At 45.3% G+C, this 22,215-nt stretch overlaps 1 protein-coding gene across 5 annotated transcripts in view; it reads right to left on the bottom strand.

Annotated features, from left to right (window-relative positions):
- atp11a (ATPase phospholipid transporting 11A) overlaps window positions 1-22,215 on the bottom strand; it is a 35,460-nt gene that overhangs the window by 5,704 nt on the left and 7,541 nt on the right. The window contains exons 2-31 of one of the 5 annotated variants that reach the window (XM_019266425.2): window positions 12,064-12,186; window positions 11,751-11,840; window positions 11,589-11,669; window positions 11,337-11,444; window positions 10,776-10,904; window positions 10,581-10,684; window positions 10,435-10,482; window positions 10,153-10,217; window positions 9,988-10,069; window positions 9,350-9,500; window positions 9,068-9,265; window positions 8,878-8,991; window positions 8,737-8,793; window positions 8,489-8,655; window positions 8,287-8,358; window positions 7,838-7,911; window positions 7,634-7,737; window positions 6,909-7,090; window positions 6,579-6,830; window positions 6,325-6,502; window positions 6,106-6,208; window positions 5,871-6,016; window positions 5,688-5,747; window positions 5,477-5,604; window positions 5,045-5,180; window positions 4,183-4,206; window positions 2,252-2,317; window positions 2,049-2,152; window positions 1,797-1,962; window positions 418-515 (exon numbers count right to left, since the gene is read on the bottom strand). In XM_019266425.2, coding sequence (XP_019121970.1) covers window positions 438-515; window positions 1,797-1,962; window positions 2,049-2,152; window positions 2,252-2,317; window positions 4,183-4,206; window positions 5,045-5,180; window positions 5,477-5,604; window positions 5,688-5,747; window positions 5,871-6,016; window positions 6,106-6,208; window positions 6,325-6,502; window positions 6,579-6,830; window positions 6,909-7,090; window positions 7,634-7,737; window positions 7,838-7,911; window positions 8,287-8,358; window positions 8,489-8,655; window positions 8,737-8,793; window positions 8,878-8,991; window positions 9,068-9,265; window positions 9,350-9,500; window positions 9,988-10,069; window positions 10,153-10,217; window positions 10,435-10,482; window positions 10,581-10,684; window positions 10,776-10,904; window positions 11,337-11,444; window positions 11,589-11,669; window positions 11,751-11,840; window positions 12,064-12,186 — 3,390 coding nt within the window. In that variant the 3' untranslated portion in view covers window positions 418-437. Of the gene's footprint in view, window positions 1-36; window positions 142-417; window positions 516-1,796; window positions 1,963-2,048; window positions 2,153-2,251; window positions 2,318-4,182; window positions 4,207-5,044; window positions 5,181-5,476; window positions 5,605-5,687; window positions 5,748-5,870; window positions 6,017-6,105; window positions 6,209-6,324; window positions 6,503-6,578; window positions 6,831-6,908; window positions 7,091-7,633; window positions 7,738-7,837; window positions 7,912-8,286; window positions 8,359-8,488; window positions 8,656-8,736; window positions 8,794-8,877; window positions 8,992-9,067; window positions 9,266-9,349; window positions 9,501-9,987; window positions 10,070-10,152; window positions 10,218-10,434; window positions 10,483-10,580; window positions 10,685-10,775; window positions 10,905-11,336; window positions 11,445-11,588; window positions 11,670-11,750; window positions 11,841-12,063; window positions 12,187-22,215 lie in introns of those variants that run through there. The other 4 variants (XM_019266424.2, XM_019266422.2, XM_027291470.1 and 1 more) reach the window with 4 other exon arrangements.

Raw genomic sequence — 22,215 nt, 5'->3', positions numbered from 1 at the left:
CATACACACACTTGGGTGGCAGGGTGTGTGTTTTACCGTGCTGAAGCCGCTCTAGGCTTCTGTGACAGCTACTCCGTCTAGTAAGGAGTCAGAACTGTGGTAGGTCAGGGTCCTCTCAAACCCTCTATTATCCCTCACACGCTGTGGACACACACACACACACACACACACACATTCGGAGATAAACACACTGAGGATCAACCACGGACACATAAAAATACACAAAACGAAGATTTCTCAAACAAAAACATCAATTTCCACAACAGGCAGAGGAACACGACATGAGTTTACACTCTGCCTGTGTGAATCTACATGTAGATGCACTAACATGCAGCCGGACATGCGGAAAAAAAAAAGAGTGGAGACAGGATATTTTAAAAAAGGAGTAAGGAAGGTGGAGGAAAGGCAGAGGGTCACCTCTGAGGAGGAGGGCTGGGTTAGAAACTGATTCTGCTGGAAGTCTGAGACAGCATAAAGATGGTGGAGGGCTCGGAGGCAAGGCACCGACGCTTAGTCTAGAGACAGAGGGAGGGATGAGGAGGTGGGAGGAAGCAGGAGGTAAGAGAGAGAGAGGAGTTAAAGCGGTCAAGATCAGTCAGATCTTTCAAAAAAAGTCACATTTGCGACTGAATGAAACGGAGATGAAGTCTCAGAGGGTTAGAAACACGTGGACAGGTGTGTTAAGGGGAAAGGAGGAGGACATCTAGAAGGTCGTCCACTGCAAACAAACATTTGATTCCTACTAATTTTAAAAACAGAACAGCCACAGAGAGGCTGCTTTAAAAACAATGTGATAATAAAGAATGGTTGGTGGAAAGTCCCCGGCTCTCCATGGACTGCACCTGCGCCTGAAATAACAAGCGGGCCAAGCTTTTCAACAGCTCCTCTCTCTCTGCAACAAAAGTTTGATCATTTATTCATAATACATGTTTTGTTTAATGCTGATTCTAAAAGCTAAAAGCCTTCTGACTTATTTCCCTGGAATCACCTCACGCAGGTCTCCTGAACTGTCCCAGCCTCGAATATAATTACTTAAAATTATTATTAGTGTTTTTAGCGCTGATGTTGCTCCTTGACTCTTAAACGTCCTCCTGCAAAGTCAAATCAGTGCACATTAGACCTGGATGTCAGTTTTTGATACCTTTAAAAAGGTATCAACTGATAGTAACTGAACCTGCTCTCATGTATCTAGAAAAACAAACACAAAAAAGACTATTTGTCTGGTTTTGTTCACAGCCGATCACCACGTTCTCTGACTTCATGTGACGTGTATTGCATGAAGTACTCTGTTGGTATCAGAGGTATTGTTATTGTCATTTTTAGCCCTAATGCACGTCCTAAAACTGTTTGTTTACTTCAATATTTTTCCTTCCTGTACGCTGCTTTCATGCGACTAAACTCGACACTAACACACCGTATTGTTGAGAGCAGAAGAGCCACTCCCAGCTGCTGTACAGGAGTGAAATAACAGCCACCTAACTCTCCATTATTAAAAAAAAAAAAACCCTGCTGTGTTTTTTGCCAAAGTCACTCTATTGTACTATTTTCATTCAGAAATAAAAAGCAGCACTGCACGCAGACAGAGAGGCGCTGACTGACTTACATCCAGCAGAGTCGGGACGTAACCAAAGCCAGCGTACATCTGCTGACCCACAGTCATCAGTTAGACATGTGACACAGTTAATAAGCAGTTTTTATTACAACTATTGAGATATCTGGTGATTTTAAGAGAAAGACAACAGTTATTCCAAAATATGTGTATATTACATCTGTATTTTTAGCACCTGTGCACCCACCTGTATGCGTTCAGTTGTGGTCGGCCACAGCGCCCTCCAGATGACCTTCTTCAGCACATCTGGCAGCAGACCTGCTGTTATCAGAAGGATGATGCTGAGCCAGGCCGGACCGCTAGACAACATCTGCATGAACACGTAGTACATCCTCTGGTAGTTGAGGAAGGGCCTGGAGGAAGAGGAAGAGGAGCCAAATCACGCATACAGCAAGTCGGCAAATCAACTTTAACGCCTGATTCTGAGACGTTTCTTTACCAGATGATCCCGCCCCACAGCAGAGAGAAGACCACGAAGAAAATCAGCGAGCCCCAGATGACGAAGTGGTTGATCCAAGTCCAGTAATGAGTATCTAGAGCCAGCTGTGAGAGAGAGAGAGATGAGCCCTGTCAACGCTCACTTTAATGATACCAGCGAGGCTAAATCCAGCCTTCTACAGACTGCTGTGTGTGTGTGCGTACCTTGAATGTAACAGTAAAGACCAGCACAGTGAAGACCAACGTCCCAAAGGTCCAATTTCCAAACATCTGCAGAGGTTAAGAGACAAAAGATGCTGTTCATTTTTAGTAAAAGTGCGTGCACATAGTGGTTTTTGTAGCTCACATAACCAGATGGAAATGATCCTTTAATCTGAGTTATTAAATGCTGTATTACCTCCTGTAAGCCTGTTTTTAAACATGCATCACAGGTGACATGACCGTAACGAGGTACATTTCACTGGAAATGCACTCTGGTCATTTGAGTGTGTTAACGTGATACACAGAGATAAACTTATTCAGTAAAGGAGTCAATCAATCCAACAGATGGCAGGGTGCTCAGACAGCAGCATTCAGGTGGAGGATGGCTCGTCAGGTGGCTGATGGATGGTGAACAGGTGGGTGAGGTGAGGTGGACGTGCACGTTTTAGTGTAGCCTCTTTACAAAGGAACTTCTTTTGTGTTGCTTTACGGCACAAAACAGATGACGGTGTTAACCGCTAAAAGCTAAAAGCTTTGTTTATTTCTGGTAATGATGGAGTGTAGAACTGACAAGGATTATGGGAAATGTGGTCTTAATTATAGAGATGATGGCATCTAGCTCCAAATGTTGTTTCACAACATTTTTAACGTACCGCTTCCGATTCGTCATTATTTAACGTCAGCCACTCCGACTGTTTGTACTTTGTGTTGTTTCCATAGAGATGAGATTTTATGGATAAATGAACATGAAGACAAGCATGAAAAGATCAAAGTTAAGCTTTTCAGAGGCCGCCTGAACATGTGGTGCGTGTGATGTTGACGTGATCGTGACAAATGAGATGACGAGCCCAGACTGTGGTCTATACTGAACTGAAGGCAAAGCCAAATGTTCGGTTTAGTGTTATTAAAGCAGAAATTAGAGCAGCGAGGTACGTAACTGTTACCCAGGGTAACTTTTGACCTTTGGTTTACAATATAATATGGATACAATATTGATTATTTATGCATACATCTCAGAAGACAGACTAGACATTAACCTGTCTGTTATATCACTGCTAAAATAAATGACTGGATTATGTTGTTATTAGAAATGTTTTGTTGTTTGTTTATGTAAAATGTGTAGCTCACATTTACACCCAGAAGCTGTCAGGTACAGCCTCTGGGGACCATGACACAGAGTTGATTGTGTCTCCTTAGTTGTTTTGATTCATGGCTGGCTGAAATCATAATTTCTAGTTTAAATTTGATTATAAAGATTAACAGAACGAGAACATAACTAAATTAAAACGAACTTCACAAATTCACCTCGGTGATTAAACAGTGACATTCGATGATGTCAAATGAGTTTGGTCCATCGACAAAGACGCAAAAAAATTATAAACATAAACATTATAATGACTGTTTTCATGTTTTTTTTAAATGCAGCTCTTCACACAAATTCACTTTCTGCTTTCTAAAAACACATTTCATCTCCATTTGCTTCCTGGATGCACATCAGCACCGACTTCTTGGTCTGCTCGGTTATTTCTTTTACTATAAATAGTCCTGATGGTTCAGAGAGTGACCGCATATGTGACAATGTTCTTCCATCAACAGAAGCAGAATTAGATTAGTCTCAAATGTCGTGTAATGGAGGAAGGAGGGCGCATGTTTTTTTATATCCCTTGTTTTTAAAATCAAGCTGTAACACACAAACACACACACACACACATAATGTACAGTTAAGATCACTACATGAGCATGAAAAGGTCACTACACAAAAGCCTACAGCTGATGTGTGAACAGCAAGCACTACGGGCTGGACATGAGATGAACGGTGAGCGGTGGGTGACGGGTGGTTTGGTTTCAGGCTGAGTGACGGGACGAAACATGAAGTTGGAAACTGAAACTAGTGGAGAGATGACAGAGACAGAGAGAGACAGGGACAGGCTTACCATCTGTGTGTTGGTTGTCATTAGCTGGGAGGAGGAAAGAGAAGCAAAAAGAAAAAGCAACACAAAGGTAAGAGGAGAGGAAGAAGAAGTAGGAGAAGGCCAGAAGAAGAAAATCATATGAAAATAAACAACAATGCAGAAAAAAAATGAAATCAAGCAACCGAAAGAGTTTCTGGAGAGTAACGCTGCTTTCAAATGTTCAAAATGAAAAAAGGAAACAAACAGAGAGAAAGATGGTGGAAAACCCGCCATGCTGTCGTCACTCGGATACGAACGAGTGCATACGAAGACAAGTTAGGACACAAGACCGAACAACAGATTCAAAATGTTGCTCCTGTTTACTAAATACTGTCCATCTTTAATGTTACACAATAACTACGAGCGTGATTCGGTATGTTACGTGGTGTTTTATACAGCAGTTCAAAGACAGAAATCTTCTTTAAGATGGAAATAAAACCGGAATTATTATTTGTTTCCACTGTTAATTTAAAAAAAAAAGTAAAATCACCTTCAGTTCTGAGTTACAATTAAATAATAACACATAAAAAGAAATCCACTATCCAAGCGACTCCATCAATCAAAGGTTTGTCCCTCCTTTTTTTATTTATTACCCAGGTTCAAAGAGTATGAACAGCAGCCAAGATTTGAACCACAACAAAAAATTTCCTTGTTTTATGATCATTCATTTAAAAAAATCATCCCAAAAAAAAGCAAATCATTGATACGTTCTCATCAGAATGTGCAATCTGACAGATTCTAACCAACAAATGTGATTTTTTGTTGAATAAATCTCGTCCAAGACATCTATAATTATTGAAGAAATCCTCCCTGACTGAGTGGAAGCAGCTGTAATGCGTGTTACCTGTCCGTTGCTGGTGAAGGTGGTGTTGTCGAACAGGAAGTAAGCACCAAAGAACATCACGATGGCGTCGTAGACACCGAGGATGGTCCAGTAAATGAAGATGGGCCAGCGCAGCAAAGAGTTCTTGGCAATGTCTCTGCGAAGACGAACATCGGAGGAAACAGTACGAATGAGTCATGTTGACCAGATCTCATTTAAGTCATCAATACTACATTAGCTGCATCTGGGAGGACCTCAACCAGAAATGACTGCAACGAGATATTTTAATTTGATTTAACGTAACATGTATATGTAATAATTCATGATAATAGACCATTTGTGTTGTTTGTGACTAAAGGCGATACACATAGCCCAAACTGAGCTCAATCGAACCGAGTTAAAGTGGTTAAACACAGTAATTAATGTTTAAAGTTGATTAGAGTCAACACTGACCGATAGAGAGACGGGTCCTTCTTCAGGATGTCCATGTTAATGTGCTGCTCGATGAGGCTGTAGAGCAGGATGGGCAGCGACGTGAAGCTGATGTTGTACAGAGTCAAGTAGGCCGTGTCGTACAGCGGCTGGGGAGAAGGGAGCGTTTGAGTTTCTTTATTTCATTTCACTCCTTATGATCGATCGTTTGTTTGTTTGTGTGTGCACCGACCTGCTGTGAGAAGCCACAGAAGAACTGGTAGAGGAACTGGGGGAAGATGAAACAGACATTCTGGGAGAAAGAAAGCAAAAGAAATGAGACAACTAAAGAAGTAAAACTGGAGAAAGCAAAAGAAATGAGACAACTAAAGAAGTAAAACTGGAAACAAACACTGTTCATGAAGCGAGCAGACACCTTGTAGAAGAAGTATTGCACGAGTTCGGAGATGCGTATGTAGTAATAGTGTCCGTGGACGAGCAGCATCTTCTTGAGGTGTTTGAACTTTGGGATGGCATAGTCGCTGTTCCTCACTGCCTGACGACCCTCCTTACCCATGATCCCTGGAGAGGCAGATAGAGCTTCGTCTTTACAACGATATCATTTATTAAAAAAGTGTTACAGCACTGAGAAAGTGTAGACTCGTACTGACCGACACCAACGTGGGCCTCGAGGATCATGCTGACATCGTTGGCTCCATCTCCGATGGCCAGCGTGATCGGGTGCTCCTTGGAGGCTTTGATCAGCTTCACGATCTAGAAATTCAACATCAAAACACTGAGTTCACATCCTGGAGTGATGCTTTGTGTTTGGGCTCAATACACTCCCGGAAACCATCGGCGATCAGACGATATGCCGTTGGCATCTGTACCTGTGCTTTCTGGAGCGGCGCCATTCGACAGCAGAGCACGGCGCTGCAGTTTCGGCAGATTTCCAGGAAGATCTCTTTGTAGTTCCCTGAGTTTGAGTCCTCCTGTGGCGGCCTCATCACCGCGGAGAGGGTGGCTCCGTCGATGATCAGACCGTAATCGGTACAGTCACCTGATAAACTGGACAAACAGAAGATCCGTCAGTCTCTACAGAGGACTGCTTCACTGTGATCTAACACCGTTTCCCCACGCTCACCCGGAGAAGGTGTCCCTGGTCATGCCTCCGTGCTGCCTCAGGACGGTCCTGCTCAGGTCGAACAGGACGTCGTGAAGGCTCTGCTCCTCGGTGCGTTTGGTGGTCAGCTCCAGGATCTGGGTGTTGCGGTGAAACAGCTTGCTGGCGTAGCAGGTCGCGGCCGCCGTCTCCATCTTGTCGCCGGTCAGCACCCACACCTTCATGCCCGCCTTGTGGAGGGACTCGATGGTGTCCGCCGCTTTTTCCTGGAGCCTGTTGTGAAAATAATTATTGCAACAGAACCATTTGGATCTTCTGCACAGGAGGAGTCGACCGTGTCCCCCCCCCTACCTGTCCTCCACAGCGGTGGCTCCCAGCAGTATCAGGTCTTTCTCGATGATGTCGTACGCCTCGGCCAGTCGTTTGTCTCGGTCTTGCAGCGCCAGCTTGGCCCCGCTCAGCAGGTGACAAACCTCCTGGTACTGTTCGGGACTCAGAAGCCGATAGGCGACACAAAGAGTCCTCAGACCCTCCTGGAGGACAGGCGAGATTCAAACTGGGTTATACACAGAGGACATTTTTCCAAACACACAGAGAAATACAGATATTTGCTCGACTCTCGGCCTTCAATGCGAGTGCGTGGGCAGCGGCCGCTCTTTCTGTTTGAACCTCCCGAGCAAAACACCCACCAGATTTATCTGGAGCTGCAACCACGACAGAAGCAAGCTCTTACTGACCTGGTTTCCTCTCACTCTGTTTAGTTCAGCTCAGCTGATCATATTCAGTTCTGAATTTTTGTCATTAGGTTTGAACAGTTTGCAGCCATGAAGTGAGTTTTTGGTGTTTCACGCTGTTAGAAGCCACACCGGACCCTCGATGGAAAATTACAGAACACTATTTGATGGAAGTGGGCCATGCTCCACTGATCGACTTCCCGCGGTAACCATGGAGACCGCTGTGACCATGTGCCGTAACTGTGGAAACCGCTGAAGACACACAACCTTTGAAATAATATTCACGGAGGAAAAAATATCTATAGGAAGAGGGAACGTGTGTGTGTGTGTGTGTGCTCTCACCACTGCGTTATGCTCCACCCGAGCTTTTACTTGCTCCACCTTGCCTGATATAACCCGGGGGAAGATGGAGGAGTCGGCACCTTTACAGAACAGATAGAGCTGACCTGCTCACACACAAAAAGACGAGAGGGAAGTGTGTGAGAGAGGAACAATGCACATAAAGCTGACTGTACGCATGCAGACTGACAGTCTGAAGTGAATTACCAGAGCTGGACCTGACGATCACGCTCATCCTCCGTCTGACGGAGTCGAACGTCAAAACCTCGAGCAGCTCAAACCTGATAAAAACACAGAGAGATGTGCCCGAATCAGCCACAGTACTGACTCTTTGGATCCACTTGGGATGAAATGTTTCATTTTAAAATCGTGCTTAAAGATCTCAAACATACACAGACACAGAGTTTTCATCTCTGTTCATTACTCTTCTAAATTAAAACTCGCAGCGAGAAGGCTGCTGGTCTCAGCGGTTACTAGCACACTCCCACTTGTTGCAGTAATATTACAATAACACACACACATGCACTTTAGATGAACTCTAATCACTGCTGCTAACAAAACCACAGTGTTCAGATATGCAAATAATAGAAATCAACAGAGGTTTCTACGTCCACTATAAATAATTGTTGCAGAGAGGCCTAAAGGGACACACTCACCTCTCAATCTCATCCTCCCTATTCAAGATCTCCATGTGACTGTCCTTGAGTCTCAGATAGGTGAAACCGAGCCTGCGGCACAGAGAAAAGCGCCATTGTTGGAAGCAGAGTGAATGAACTGACTGTGTGCGTAGAGAGAGAAACTCTGAGAGACGGCTTTATTCGCAAATTCATTGTGTGTGTGTGTGTGTGTGTGCTCCACCTCTTCATGCCCTCCACCAGCGCCACCTCGTCCGGAGACGAGGAGATGTAGAAGGAGGTGGACTTGCCCTGGTGGATGCCCTGCTTGATCCCGTCCACTGTCTCCTCCTCCTTCACCTGAACCGTGTGGCACAAACACAGCGCCCGGAAAAACAGCTCCTCGTGCTCCTGAGGCGGACGGACAACAACGCGGGGTTAATATACACGCACACACACACACACAGACACACAAGCTGAGGATATGCTCACCCTCGCCTCGGGTCCTGGTGATGTGTCGATCATGTCCATACCGGCACCAGGCATCACCTAGCAACAACAAATGATATCTTCTGTCATTATGTACGAGGCTGCCAGCTTGTCTGTTCCCAGCGTGTGATATCCGGTCGTTACCTGTCCGTTAAGGATGACATGAGGGACATAAACGTGTCCGTCCACACAGCACTCGATGAACTCCATGTTGTTCTCCGTCAGAGTCCCCGTCTTGTCTGTAAACACATACTCCACCTGGGAACAGAGCAGGATAACGTGTTCACGTCTAATCTACTGCATCCTGCGTAAAGTCAGCGGCGTTCGTCGCTACCTGTCCGAGCTCCTCGTTCAGGTCAGACGTGTTGACCACGGCTCTCTCTCCCAGCTCCTCGTCGAACATCTCGTCATCCCACATGATGAAATAGGAGCCGAGGAACTTCTGCATCTCCACGGTGACGTACATGGAGACGGGAATGATGTAGTTGAAGAGGACCATGAAGGCCAGGAAGTCTGTGAACGCCCTGATCACCTGAGGAAGACGAGAGGGTAAAGCGAGAGGATGAAGAATTTTGCTTTCCAGATTGGGAGGCCGTGACGTGACGAACGGACTCACGATGTGTCTCTGTCTCTCCGATTCGGTCCTATCGTTGTACCACGGCTCGTCTCTGTTTGGGTCGGCCTGCCACACGTACTTCAGCACCGTGTTGACGAAGGCCTTGCTGATGAGGATGAACAGGTAGACCACCAGGTAGGCATTCATTGACCTGCAGGTAGAGAGAGAACGTTATGAATAATACAGCAGATATTTTCTGGAGGTGTTTGGCTAAATTAGAAGCAAATATCACACTAAATAAATCTCGGACTGAGAAACTCAAACTCTGTCCGAGGTGAAAGGCTGAGACAAGACGTTTACTCTGTGCCAAATTCATTTTGGCATATACGACTCCAACGAGTTAAACCAGACGCACGCCGTTTCCAAGTGTAAATGTAATCCACCTACAGTCAGTCATATCTGCACGCCATCTGGATACAAGAGGCGCGTCAACGCCAGATGGAAAGAAACCGATCCAGTCAGCAAGGCGAGCCAGAGACACTCTCAGTCAGTGAATTATGAAGAAAAGCTTAGACGGACAGTGGGAAATTATAAATGATCATCTAAGCGAGTGTTAAGTTAGAAAAAGGGGACGCTGCTGAAGTCAATCATCCTCCAGAACCAGTTCATAATCTGAAAGCGAGACACAGAGAGCTTACTTTTCCACTGCGGACCGCTTCTGAGTCTTGGACTGGTAGTTGAGCGCCATCTTGGTTTCCATGCCGGTGTAGATGGCAACCGCTGCAGGAAGAGTTCAATTTTTGATCAGCAGTTGTCATGGAGATATGTGCAACCACGTAGGATGTTTTCTAAGTGTATATTACCGTAGATGTACTCTGTGTTTTTGAGCGTGGCCCCTCGGAGCAGCAGGTTCTCTGATCCTAACGGCCTGCAAACACACAACAGCTTATTTTTAGATTGTTGCGTCGCTCTTATTTTGAAGGCGTTTCATCGTAGTGCACCCAACAATAACGTCCTTATGTGTGCAGTTATTGTACTGAACAACCAAAAAGATATTCCTATTTTACAACCATCGAAGTAGGGTAATACAAGTGACAAGTATTATTTTTATTTACTGACACATTCCTGTTAAATATTCAGGTTACCTGGCCACTGGCTCATTGTCCATGTAGATGTTGATACGACCCACGAATCTGTGCAGAACGGAGCAAACAGAGAGACGTTTTTTTTAGACATTTATAAAGATAAACTCAGTTTTTCAGGCTTGTGCGTGTATGTGTGCCATACTGACTTGTACAGGTCCGGCTGCGGTTGTTCACATTCTATAGTAGCGTGGATGGAGTCGACCTCCTGCTCTGTGTTGTACGCTTTGGTGTCCTGAACTGCAAAGTACGTCTGAGGAAAGGGAACAAATCTTTAAAATACTCGAATAACAACTTCTTAAAAACGTCCCGCATCACGTTAACACGCTTCGTGCCGGACGTACCTTGTGGCTGCTCTCTCCGTCCAGACTGGCCGTGGTGACGTAGCAGACGCCCTCGTCTCGAGACGTGGACAGGAGGATGAGGTCGCAGGGAAAAGTCTCATTTTCTTTCACAAAGACGACGTCTCCGACCTAAGACAGACAGCATTATGTATTACATATTTAATTCATCACTAAACGACACTAAGGGCCAAAATATTAGATGCACTGAGCGACTTTCTGATGAAAAACAAGAGTCTTCATGCAAGGCGTTGTCACTTATCTACTAATGCATTCAGCCTGACCGTCTGCTCCACCAGCTCCAAACCTCCACCAGACGAGACCAGCCATCAGTCACACACATTTCCACACATTTACTCCCTCACCGAGCCTGTAACAGATCCTCCGTATCTGATATTTTAGCCGCGATTTCACTCTGAGTATATTATATAACACACATTAAAGTAACGGCAGCTAAAAGATTGGAATAAACACACACACACACACAGAGATACAGAGAGCTTAGTAGCAGGAAAATCCTTTGGCATGAGCCCAAACGTCTGTTCATGACAAAAGCATACATACCCTGAGCTTGCGACTTTGTTTGCGGACCACCTTTCCGTGCTGCACCACGTGGACCGGACACTGGTTGACAGAGTTGTCTGCTTTGTGTCTCAGCCAGTCCTCGTAACCCTGACAGACGGAAACAGAGACAGAGATGTGATGAGGTGTGTGTGTGTGTGTGTGTGTGTGTGTGTGTGGATGATGAGGTGTGTGTGTGTGTGCATCAATGCCAATAAAGCGAAGCAAAGTGAGACTAAACCGATCGAGTCTCACCTGTTTAATGGCGGTGACCGTGATGACGAAGAAGAGTGGCAGTCCGCTGGTGATGGGGCTGGTGGGAGTGTCGATGATCAGCTGGAGAGTGGATTCAGGGAAACTTTAGAGCAACAGTTGTTAAAACCGTAAAACGTCTGTCAACTCGTCAGCAGCTCTTACCTGAACCAGAAATATGATGAGGAAGTAGAAGTTGGCCACTCTCCTGAACTGCTCGAACATATTCTTGGGGATGAAGTTCCAAAACGTGTACTGGAAACACGAGACGCTTCGGTCAAACAATACGCTCAGTGAGAGTGTTTTTAAATCACAAAGCACATCGGTAGATATCCGACAACGGAAACTTCCAAACAGACTCGAATTGAAGATATACGGCTGCAAACACGAGAATAAATGGAGGCCATAAGACGTTTTCTGATGAATATTAGATTATACAAGCAGGGATCTTTGTGTGCGCGTGGGTGTTCTCGCTGACCTTGGAGGAGACTATTCTGTTGTCGGGGAACCTCTGCTGTATGAAGGCCTCGGTTCCCGGAGGAGGCTCCTTGTGTCCGATGTAAATCGTCCTGCTGTCCACCCAGTTCTCCTCACCAACACACTGCAGGGAATAACAAAAACAAACAGAAAACACGAGTTCTGAGTGTGTGCTGGGGGATTATACGTGACATCATTTGTCAAACTGTAACAAGGTTTTAACGGGAGATAAGTATTCTGCATTCACACACGTTCACACACCCTGTCAAAACACTCCCACACACTAATGACAGACTTCTGTGTGACACACACACACACACACTTACAGAGCGTTAGAATGAATGAGTAATTTCCAGTCAAATGAATGAGAGCTTTTGTCACCACGGTTACACAGACCTGCATGTGACTTAGACTGGAATACACACACACACACACACACACACACACACACACACGTTGACAATGATTATTATTAATTATCATAATTAATATTACTACTCGTTCTCTGATGATGTGTCAGAAACTCTCAAAGTTTGGCTGATAATCTGTAAAAACAAGTTATAACACGTAGAGTAGAAGTTTCTTAGTGATGCTTCCTCTGGTTTAATGTTTAGTGTTTGTAATTAATGAAATATTAAAAATATGATGCTAAACATTATAATTTGGAAAATAAACGACACACACAGCACACAGTCTCAGTGTCGTTTCAACAAGAACTAAGTAAGATCTTTAATCTTTAAGTATTTCAGGCAGGACTGGACCCGCACACACACACTTTATGACCAGTTGGATTTAGGGAACACACACATTATTCAAGTATTACCTCCACGCAGTGCACTAATCCTGTGAAAACACCAGTTTACTACTCAAACAAAGGCTGCCACTGATGATTCTTTTCCATTATCAATGAAGCTTCTGGTGATTTTCTTGATTTATTAATCACGTTTTGTCTATAAAATATGATTTATGTGTTGATATAGTCTGTTCTGCTGCGTTTTTAAATAAAGTCACATATATCTCACATATTTCTGCTTCTGTTTTTTATTGGTTCCCACACAAACAGTGCTTGTAATGTTCAGGAATGAGCAGCTCGAGTCTCGTCCAGAAGGCTTTCGTGTCGCAGCAGGTCCTACGTGTCTTTAAGCACATTTTCAACTGTAGTGACCAGAATAGGCGGCACGCCCAAGGCCCGAGACACGCCTGATCCTCTCTCTCTCAGCCGTGAAACGTTTTCTATACACGGCGACTGTCAATCAAGACAAATAGACCTGGTGTCAGTCGTTTAAATTCATCACTAAACACACACACACAGGCTGGCTAACAAGAGATGACAGTAATCTGTGGCCGCTGAATGAGATTGAGTGTCAAGAGAGGCTGTGTGGCCCAGTTTCTATACTATCTCCCTGACACACACACACACACACACACACACACACACACACACACACACACACACACACACACACACACACAGTAACTGGTTAACTCCCTGCTCTAAGATTACCTTGTTTAGGACAGAGGGGCTATTTATATCCTGTGACCTCCAACTCTCTATGAGACCACAGGGAAGGGGAACGAGGGGGAGGGAAATTGAAAATTGACGAACAAATAAAAATTGATATTCGCCCTCTTCTTTACCTTTCTGACTGACAGTGCCGATGCCGGAGTGCGCCAACTGACTGCTGTCTGATTTACGGCGAGGGAGAAGATGAAAAACCAGACAGCTTCGCCAACTGTGCCGCCCACGCAGCGCTACTGTTCCTCCTCCTCTCCCACCTGCCTGCTCCGTCTGCTTCACCTAACACATTTTCTTTTACGCTTCCTGTTTGTTGTCTGCGGCTGGAAACGAGCCATAAATGCACAGGTGCACACGGGCACAGCGGTTCTGCTGCAGAGAATGGACAGAACTTATGAAGGCGAGATGGTATTCCTGCTTTCCTGTGAGAACTTCTCTGATTTATGCCTGTTGATGTCTCATCTTTCACATTTGGACTGCTGGTTAGACAAAACAAGACACCCAAGATGTCTTTTTGGAAACTTGTAACAGGAAGTTTTTCTGTATTTTCTAGGTTGAGTGACAGTTTTTAGAGTAAATGAGAAGACAACTAGATCGAGACCAACCAGAGTGTTTCAAGACTGAGTCAAGACCAGGACCAGACAGTATAAAGCCGACTTTAGGTCGCTGAGATTCACATAAACTCTTCCTCTCTTCTCTTCCAGACGCTGCATCGCAGATGAACTCTTTGCGGTTTATTCCAGAAGATTTTGGCTGACGTCTCCTCCCGGGCAGTTAACAAATAAATCAGACAGTGCACGGACGATTAAGAGACGTCCCCGCATTCGTGGTCTTCACGGGTCTTGAAGTCTTTGTCTGACACCAAGACGAGACTGGATCTCGAGTGCTACAACACTGAGAGGAGAGGCAGCGCTTAGTAATGAAGTATCTTTGCAGAGTCATAGTGGTGCACAATCCACATAGAAAAGGTTTTACTTTTATTCAGGAATTCATCATATCAGCCGCCAGTAATAAGTAGTTTTCAATTTTCTGGTTGCGGGGGGCTGGAGTCTATCTCAGCTGACACCTACGGGCAATTTAGAGTCACCAATTAACCTGTTGGATGTCTTGGACGAGAAAGTCGGAGTACCCGGAGAGAAGCCACGCAGACACGGGACAGACATGGGGTTCAAACCAGGAATCTTCTAACATGGAAGCTGGTAGATTCAGATGTATGATCGGATGAATCCATGATGATCACACGCAGTGAATGGAGGCAGATGGCGCTGGCTGAGAATCAGTGGGCCTCCTCCTCCTCCTCCTCCTCTCTCACTGTCATCTCTTCCACTTTGTCCTGAAAGCAGCTTTATTGGTTTTCTCACCTCTTTCCGCCTCTCACCACCTGAGCGGCCTCTAAGCCCGACGATAACATCCCCCGTATCGATTACGCTTAGGCTTTCATCCGGATTCGGGCTTTTTACATGAAAGGCCTGTCTGCGTGTAATCAAATAAAACAGCATCTTGGCAAAAATAAAAGCCTGGCTTATAAAATAAAAAACGCTTTGTGTTCGCTCAGGCCTTTAGCCTTTGGATGTAAGCGGAGACTTTGGGCTATTCTGGAACCTTGATAATCACTTTTAGCGCCGTTTCATGTTACAGGACGCGGCAGGTTTCAGGGGTGTATTTATAGTTGGAAGGGAAACATTTGTGGTCAGGAGAGAGAGGATGGAGAGAGCTCGCAGGCTTTGTTTCTGTCCGTCTCACTCGGCTCCTACATCCACTTTCCTTGAAGCCCCGGCAGGAGAAAGCAGCATGCACACACAGAAACCCTGCAACATGAAACACGCATGACAGCAGTCTCCTGTTCTTCATGTTTTATGTGTTTACGGCGTCAGAAATGGGATTATTGGAGTGATTTCAGAGTCAGGATTTAGGTTTTTAAAGGCACGGACACACAGGCAGGTGAACAGAGCAGTCATGTGTGTTTTAAAGAAGTGAAACTAACACTGAATGTTATTTTAAAACGAATTAAGCCACGTTCAGACAGCAGGTTAACCCATCGAAGGGGAAAGTTGCAGCAGCAACGACAAATCTCCAGTGGCTTGTTCAATCGAAACAGCCAATCAGTCAAGTGGAGAGCACTTTCATCAATACTAAAATATACTAAACGGTAAATGAACTGTACTTATGTTGCCCCTTCCTCAATGGTGCAGCCTTCGGGAGCGGTTTGGAGTTCAGTATGTTGCCCAAAGAGAAGCGACTCCCCGTCATGTCCTCTTAAAAGACACTAGAAATTATATCCAGCTTCCGAAATAAGCCTGAAAATCCGACAGTGAGAACGCGATGGAGATTGTACGCAAGTTGTATGCATGTTTCAGCTGGTCGTGAATCTTTGGTCTGACAAAAACTGCTTCCTTTCATTCTTTTGCGATCAGTAAATTGATTAAATATTGAGTTTTTTGGGAGACAGAGAGACGTTTAATGTCTTCAATGTCTTTTAGTCTTGATGTTTCATTTCTCTGTCTGTACTGAGGTGTAAAAGTGACATCCAGCTCCAGCAGATCCACGCAAAAAAAAAGAAGAAATATTAAGACAAACTGCATCCGTCACATCTTAAATCTTTACTTGATCACGTGTGTGTTGATTCCCACAGGATTTGAACACAGCATGGGAGAGTCACAAACCGATGCCCGGCTGTGATCGGGAACAGAGGGCCGTATTGTAAACAGGAAGACCCAGACACACCCACACACACACACACACACACACACACACACTTCCTCTCACCCTCCGACAACAACCACCCGCCCGGACCAGGAGAGACAAAATCATGCTGATGTTCTACGTTACAGTGTAAGAGAGCTCCTCTAAAGTTCAGACACGCTTCATTTCCATGAAAATCAATTATTAACGAGCACATGACACACACGAGCAACGCGCCATTACAGAGCAAAGCTTTGATAACCACAGTGAACGCATCGTTTTCAGGAATGTCTACATCATTTACAGCTCGTACAATATTAACCTGCACTGCCAGATACCTTTATTATTAACTCTGGTTCCCTTTGTGCCACATGTACCAGCGTATAAACTCAAGTCCTGACTGGTGGCTGCATCTTCATCTAAACTTATGACCAGGGGTGACATTTACACACATGAACACCTGAGGCTGAGCCTTTGTAAATGAGGCGCACGCTCGACTGGGTGAGCTGCCAAAATTAAAGTTTAACTTCCTTCGAGTAATTAAGCTCAAATATGCGTCCACACACACGCACGCACACACACGTGCTATTTTCAGGTCATCTCTGGCAAAACTAAAGCGAGCTTAATCTTGACGTCTTCGTCAGATTTCAAGAACACAGCCAGCATTACTACCTATGTTGTGTTACACTGTAACACTGCGTGTGTACTCTGACTGTACTGTGGATTAGAGAGCAGCCAGAGTAGTCGTGTGAGTTTGACAGTCAGAGCGGCGTTCAGTCTGTCAAGCACAAATAACACTCGCAGGAGAAGAGACACCGCTGCAACGCGACACAAATAACTATTGTCTGTGTAGGCTGAGCTGTCGTTCTACTGATGACCAATCACGGAGTGGTTTTATCTCCCGCTGCAACAGGCGGCAGCTGAAAAGAAGTCCACGGCAACCTGCGGGCTGTGATACCGCTGACGGACACACACACATCGCGTTCATCGTCGTATATCAGGGTTACATGTTAAACACACAGAGTGTGTGTGTTATCTCTCTGCTGCGACTGAGCTACGGAGATAAGAGCAATCCCTGAATCACTACACGTTAAGTGCAGATTTACAGCATGTGTTGACTGCTGCACTTGCGTGGATGTGGGGGGATATTTTGGGAATGAAGTGAGGTCGGTGGAGACGCTCAGGCCTTCTGTTTATTCTCAGTATTTGGAGCAGCGTTTTCCAAAGTCACCACTTTCTTCACGGCTGCTCCCGATGGACTGGAAGTTTATAAAAAGGCTCCGGAGCAGGTTGAAAATAGCAGCCGACGAATCTTTCATCTGCATGTGGATAGGCCAGTGCTGCTGCTGCTGCTGCAGAGTGTACGTCCACACTGCGGAGAGATAAAACTCAAATGTTGTGGAGGATTCAAGATTTAACGTCGACTCCGCCTGCGCTGTTTATGTTCTTATCTTTATAAAAGGTGTGTGATAACCTGATAAGCCTCCTGATATCTGTGTGTGACCGTCTGGGTGTGAGTCACAGGTTAAATACCAGCTGTGTTCCCCATCTGTCACCATGTCATCAGCCTCGCCCCGGGGTCAAAAGGCCAGACCGAGTAATGATAACGCTCGTCATCCGCTCTCGAAAGCCACCAGAGGAGGTGTGTGTTCACACTGCGAGGGAACAGGCGCAGTGATGTGGACGCTCTGATCAAAGATGCCCACGGAGGAGCTTTATGACCTTCAGCAGCCAATCAGCGGAGAGTTTTAATTCAGCCTGTCTGCAAAAAGTTGAAAAAAAGGCAAACTGGGTTTGATATCCAGACGCTATGATGAACATTTTGAATGTTCTTTCATCGCCGACCACAAACCCGACGTGTGATCATTTTGCGAGGGGCAGGGCCGGCACAAACGATGCCTCTGGCTCAGTTATGCGTCCCAACACATCCATGCATGTTTCACACCTTAATACTGATGCTGCTGTGTGTGTGTGTGTGTGTGTGTGTGTGTTTGTGTTTGTGCATTACCAGAGTGAGGGAGAGGACAGAATACTAATCAGGTGAAACCAGGCCAGTCTATAAAGCATCTGTGTGTGTGTGTGTGTGTGTGTGTGTGTGTGTGTGTGTGTGGTTGGTTACAAAGCAGTCAGGACTAGAAGGGTCAGATCAGTAAATCCCCCTGAGACAAACACACACACACACACACACCTGATGAGAGCACTGTTGGTATTAATCAGAGTCAGCGAACTTTTACGATTCAGCATTTGTACCGCTACATCTGTGTGTGTGTGTGTGTGTGTGTGTGTGTGTGTGTGTGCGTGTGTGAAATACCAATAGATATTATCATAACTCTACACCTGCATGTCCTTACAAGCCACTGTGTCAGTTAAAAGAAGGACCGGGGGAAACAAAGAGTCTGAAATAAATCCACTGAAACAGTTTAAAGGTCCAGTGTGTCTCCTCCTCACGTCACCCTCACCTTCCTCCCGACACGAGGCCGTCAGTATTTAGTTAAAATATTCTTATTTTCAGGTGATAATACACCAGTGAAAACACAGTTATATAGAATATTATATTCCATGTCTGCCTTATTCTGAAAATAACTGCACCTTTAATTGAAATAAATAAATCAGTCTAAAACAGCTTTTAATTGGACTTATTGCGATTTATACCCCTTTTGTTGCTCATTTTATCGCTATATTACTACTAACTTTTACGTTACTGTTACCGTTAGCTATAGTGTGATTATAACTGCTACAGTTCTTAATAATACTTCTGTTTCTGCAACCACTACAACTCCTCCTGCTTCTCCGACGACTACCGTTATGTTTATTTAGCCTGCCTACGATGTTTGCTGCCGGTGTTAATTGCAATGACAAAGTGATTAATGAGATAATATGATTGAGAATCAATGCGGCTTCATGCTGTAACGATGGTGGAGACACCTCGGGGGAAGGAACGTGAGCGTGAACTCTCCGGAGATCATCCATCACCGAGTTAGAACAGAGACGTTCACCTGCTTCCATTAGCTATGTGGGTCAGCAGATCACTGTACAGCTGTGTGTGTGTGTGTGTGTGTGTGTGTGTGTGTGTGTGTGTGTGTGTGTTCTTTCAAATGCGCATCTTGGTTTTTGGAAAGACGTCATATGAATAAGATTTTTTATTATTAACGAGGGCACGGTGTGTGTGTGTGTGTGTGTGCTGCTGCAGCTTGTATCTGTTGTGACTGCGCGGCGAACAGTCTCTCCTTCTTTTACACAGTGCGCACCAACACACACACACACACACACACACCTCCCACAAGACCAACACATCCTGCTGAATCACTGTTCCCCTCTCTCTCTCTCTCTCTCTCTGTGATAAACTATTGAAACTGGGAGAGAAATGGGGCGAGAGTAGAGAGGGAGCGGAGAGGTGTAACCTCGGTGCTTGTGTCAGCTACACAGAGAAATTCATTAGCCTGGTTTTCACAGAGCGGCTCTCAGAGGGGATAACGCTGCTGCTTCTACCTCCAGATTCAAAAGCGACGCCGCTGTAATGACTCCGAATACTCCCGAGTTACAAACATTCTCAGAGCAGAAGAAAGTTGCTTCTTATGTGCAGACACGACGCGGGAGGCGGACAGTAGACCATTGTTGCAGACTTCCTGTGGTCATTCTTTGGATGTCAGGGGAATAAACTTACACACACACTCTTACTTGCTTCATTGTGTTCGCTTTGTGTGTGTGTGTGTGTGGAAGGGATCACATGACCCCCACCCCCTCCTCCTCCGTGACTTGCTGCATTCAGGCCACGTGGGAGTAAATGTCGTAATGAAAACATGGAAGCTTTCAGCACTGACAGTCAGCAGCAGCTTTGTGTTATGTCTTATAATTGTGCTGTAATTTCCATCGCGCCCACACACACACACACGAACGCAGCACAATAGGAAGCCGCTTCACCTCCTGCTCTCCGTCGCTCAGCAGGTGGTCGATTACAAAATGCCAACGACTCGGCTCGACTCGCAGACGTCACGCAGAGAACATGACTCAGCGTCGAGGCCGTCAGAAACGTTTCTGCGAGTTACAAACTACAAACATCATCAGGTCCAATAAGTAACGTTGTCTGTGTTTGTGCGAGTGTGTGTGTCTGTGTGTGTGTGTGAACACCCAAGTCACACTAAGTGCCTGCATCGATCTGTGGACACTCAGCTCGCTTTAAATAACTCCATCACTGCTGCTGCCTTTCAGCAGTCTGTGTGGATTCAGCTGAATATGACGTGCTGGATAAAGTCCTTTTAGATTCAGACCACATGACAGCTTGAAGTTGGGCTGGTTTGCTGAGATGATCAAATGCAGACGTGCAGCTGCAACAAGACTAACGACTAAAGGCGGACACGGACGTGTCAGCAAGGTCAAACATCTGGGCACAAACATCTTTTCAAAAAGTTAGCAGTTCAAAACTGCTGCAGCTTCACTTCAGTCGTGCGTACCGATTGATTTCTGCCATGTGTAGTAACGGTATCGACCAGATAAAAGGCTACAGTTAGAGAGCGCGTGCTGTCCGGATGACGCACGTTGCAGTGATCCCATCAGGAGGAGGAGACCACGCCGTGAAGGAGGATCATCTCTACGGGAAGCACAGCTAGCCTAGCTTAGCACAAAGACTGGAAACGGAGGGAAACAGCTAGCCTGGGCTCACCAATTAACCATCAGATCGTCTAATCCGCTTGAAAATGATTATTTGTGGGTCACTCTTCACAGTGACCTCTTAGGGGTATCTTCTGGTTGCCTAGCAACCTCACAAAAGACTCTTCCCGCAACTTCATTAAGCTTTAACGGACAGACACGACTGTTATCACGTAATTGTTCGAATTCCTTGAAGTGCCGCGGCTACGTCAAGACAGAAATGAATAATTTTGGTCAGCTGAGAAGCTGCTTTAGTAACTTTTATAGCTTCTATAATACCTGTGCGCACAGCTGGCTGCACCTGTGCGGTGCTAAAATTCATAATCACACTGAAGAAAACTGATTTTTTCTTTTGTATTTAATGTTTCTGACTCGACTCTTCCACCTACAAAGCACTCAGGGCAGACGCCGTAATGCATTTATATTCGTGGTAATGACCTGTGTTCCTCCGGGGATTCATTACACGAGTCAGATCTGTTCATCAGCCGTTTTTATTTATCCTCGGGGTGACACTGCCATTAGCCCTCGGCCCGGCGTACATGTGTTTTACCTCGCTCTGATGGTGCTTTCACTTCCTGCTGTTAAGTAATGCCGTCTACGCGTCTCCCAGGAGCTCGGAGGAAAATACCAAAATGCTTTCAATACTTTGAAATCTTTATTTCCCAACTTCTCATCCCTCCCTCTGTCTCTGTCTCTGTCTGTCTCTCCCGCTCGTTAATGGGAGCACTTCTCGGTCTTCCCTAATGTTTGTCCTGTTGGGACACACACTGCTGCTTAATGGTGTTCATTACACTGCTTGTGTTGCCGGTAATCATTCCCAGACTTGACACACACACACACACACACACAAAAGAAAGCTGTGTGTACCGCTGTGTCTCTACAACTCAGCGGCGAAATTATGATTCATATTTATTTACATTATCAATCGCTTAATCTGACATTTTTATTAATTAACTGTCCTGTTAACAGCCCAAGCAGACATGCTCATGTTGCCCTGAACTCAAAGGTAATCACTTTATTATCATATATGACAAAGAAAAGCATCAAATCATCACATCTGAGAAGCTGAAACCAAACTATTTCGATATTTCTGCTGGAAAAATGACAGATCAGTTCCTCCCGATCAAACTGACTCCGTACAGCTCCAAATAAAATATAGAAAAGACGCTATGTCGGCCGGGTTAGCGTCATCAGTCGCCTCTCAGGATTTTTGGGTACAGAAGTTTCAAACTGTTGACGCCAACGCAAACAATATTTCTGTAAACTCGCCAAACGCTTGGATCAGCAGCGCGAGATAAGTGCCTTTAA

Source organism: Larimichthys crocea, chromosome XIX (assembly GCF_000972845.2).
Source record: "Larimichthys crocea isolate SSNF chromosome XIX, L_crocea_2.0, whole genome shotgun sequence".
In the NCBI taxonomy this organism is placed as follows: Eukaryota; Metazoa; Chordata; class Actinopteri; family Sciaenidae; genus Larimichthys; species Larimichthys crocea.
The sequence above is the reverse complement of the archived record's forward strand: the minus strand, read 5'-3'. Positions and strand labels throughout refer to the sequence as shown.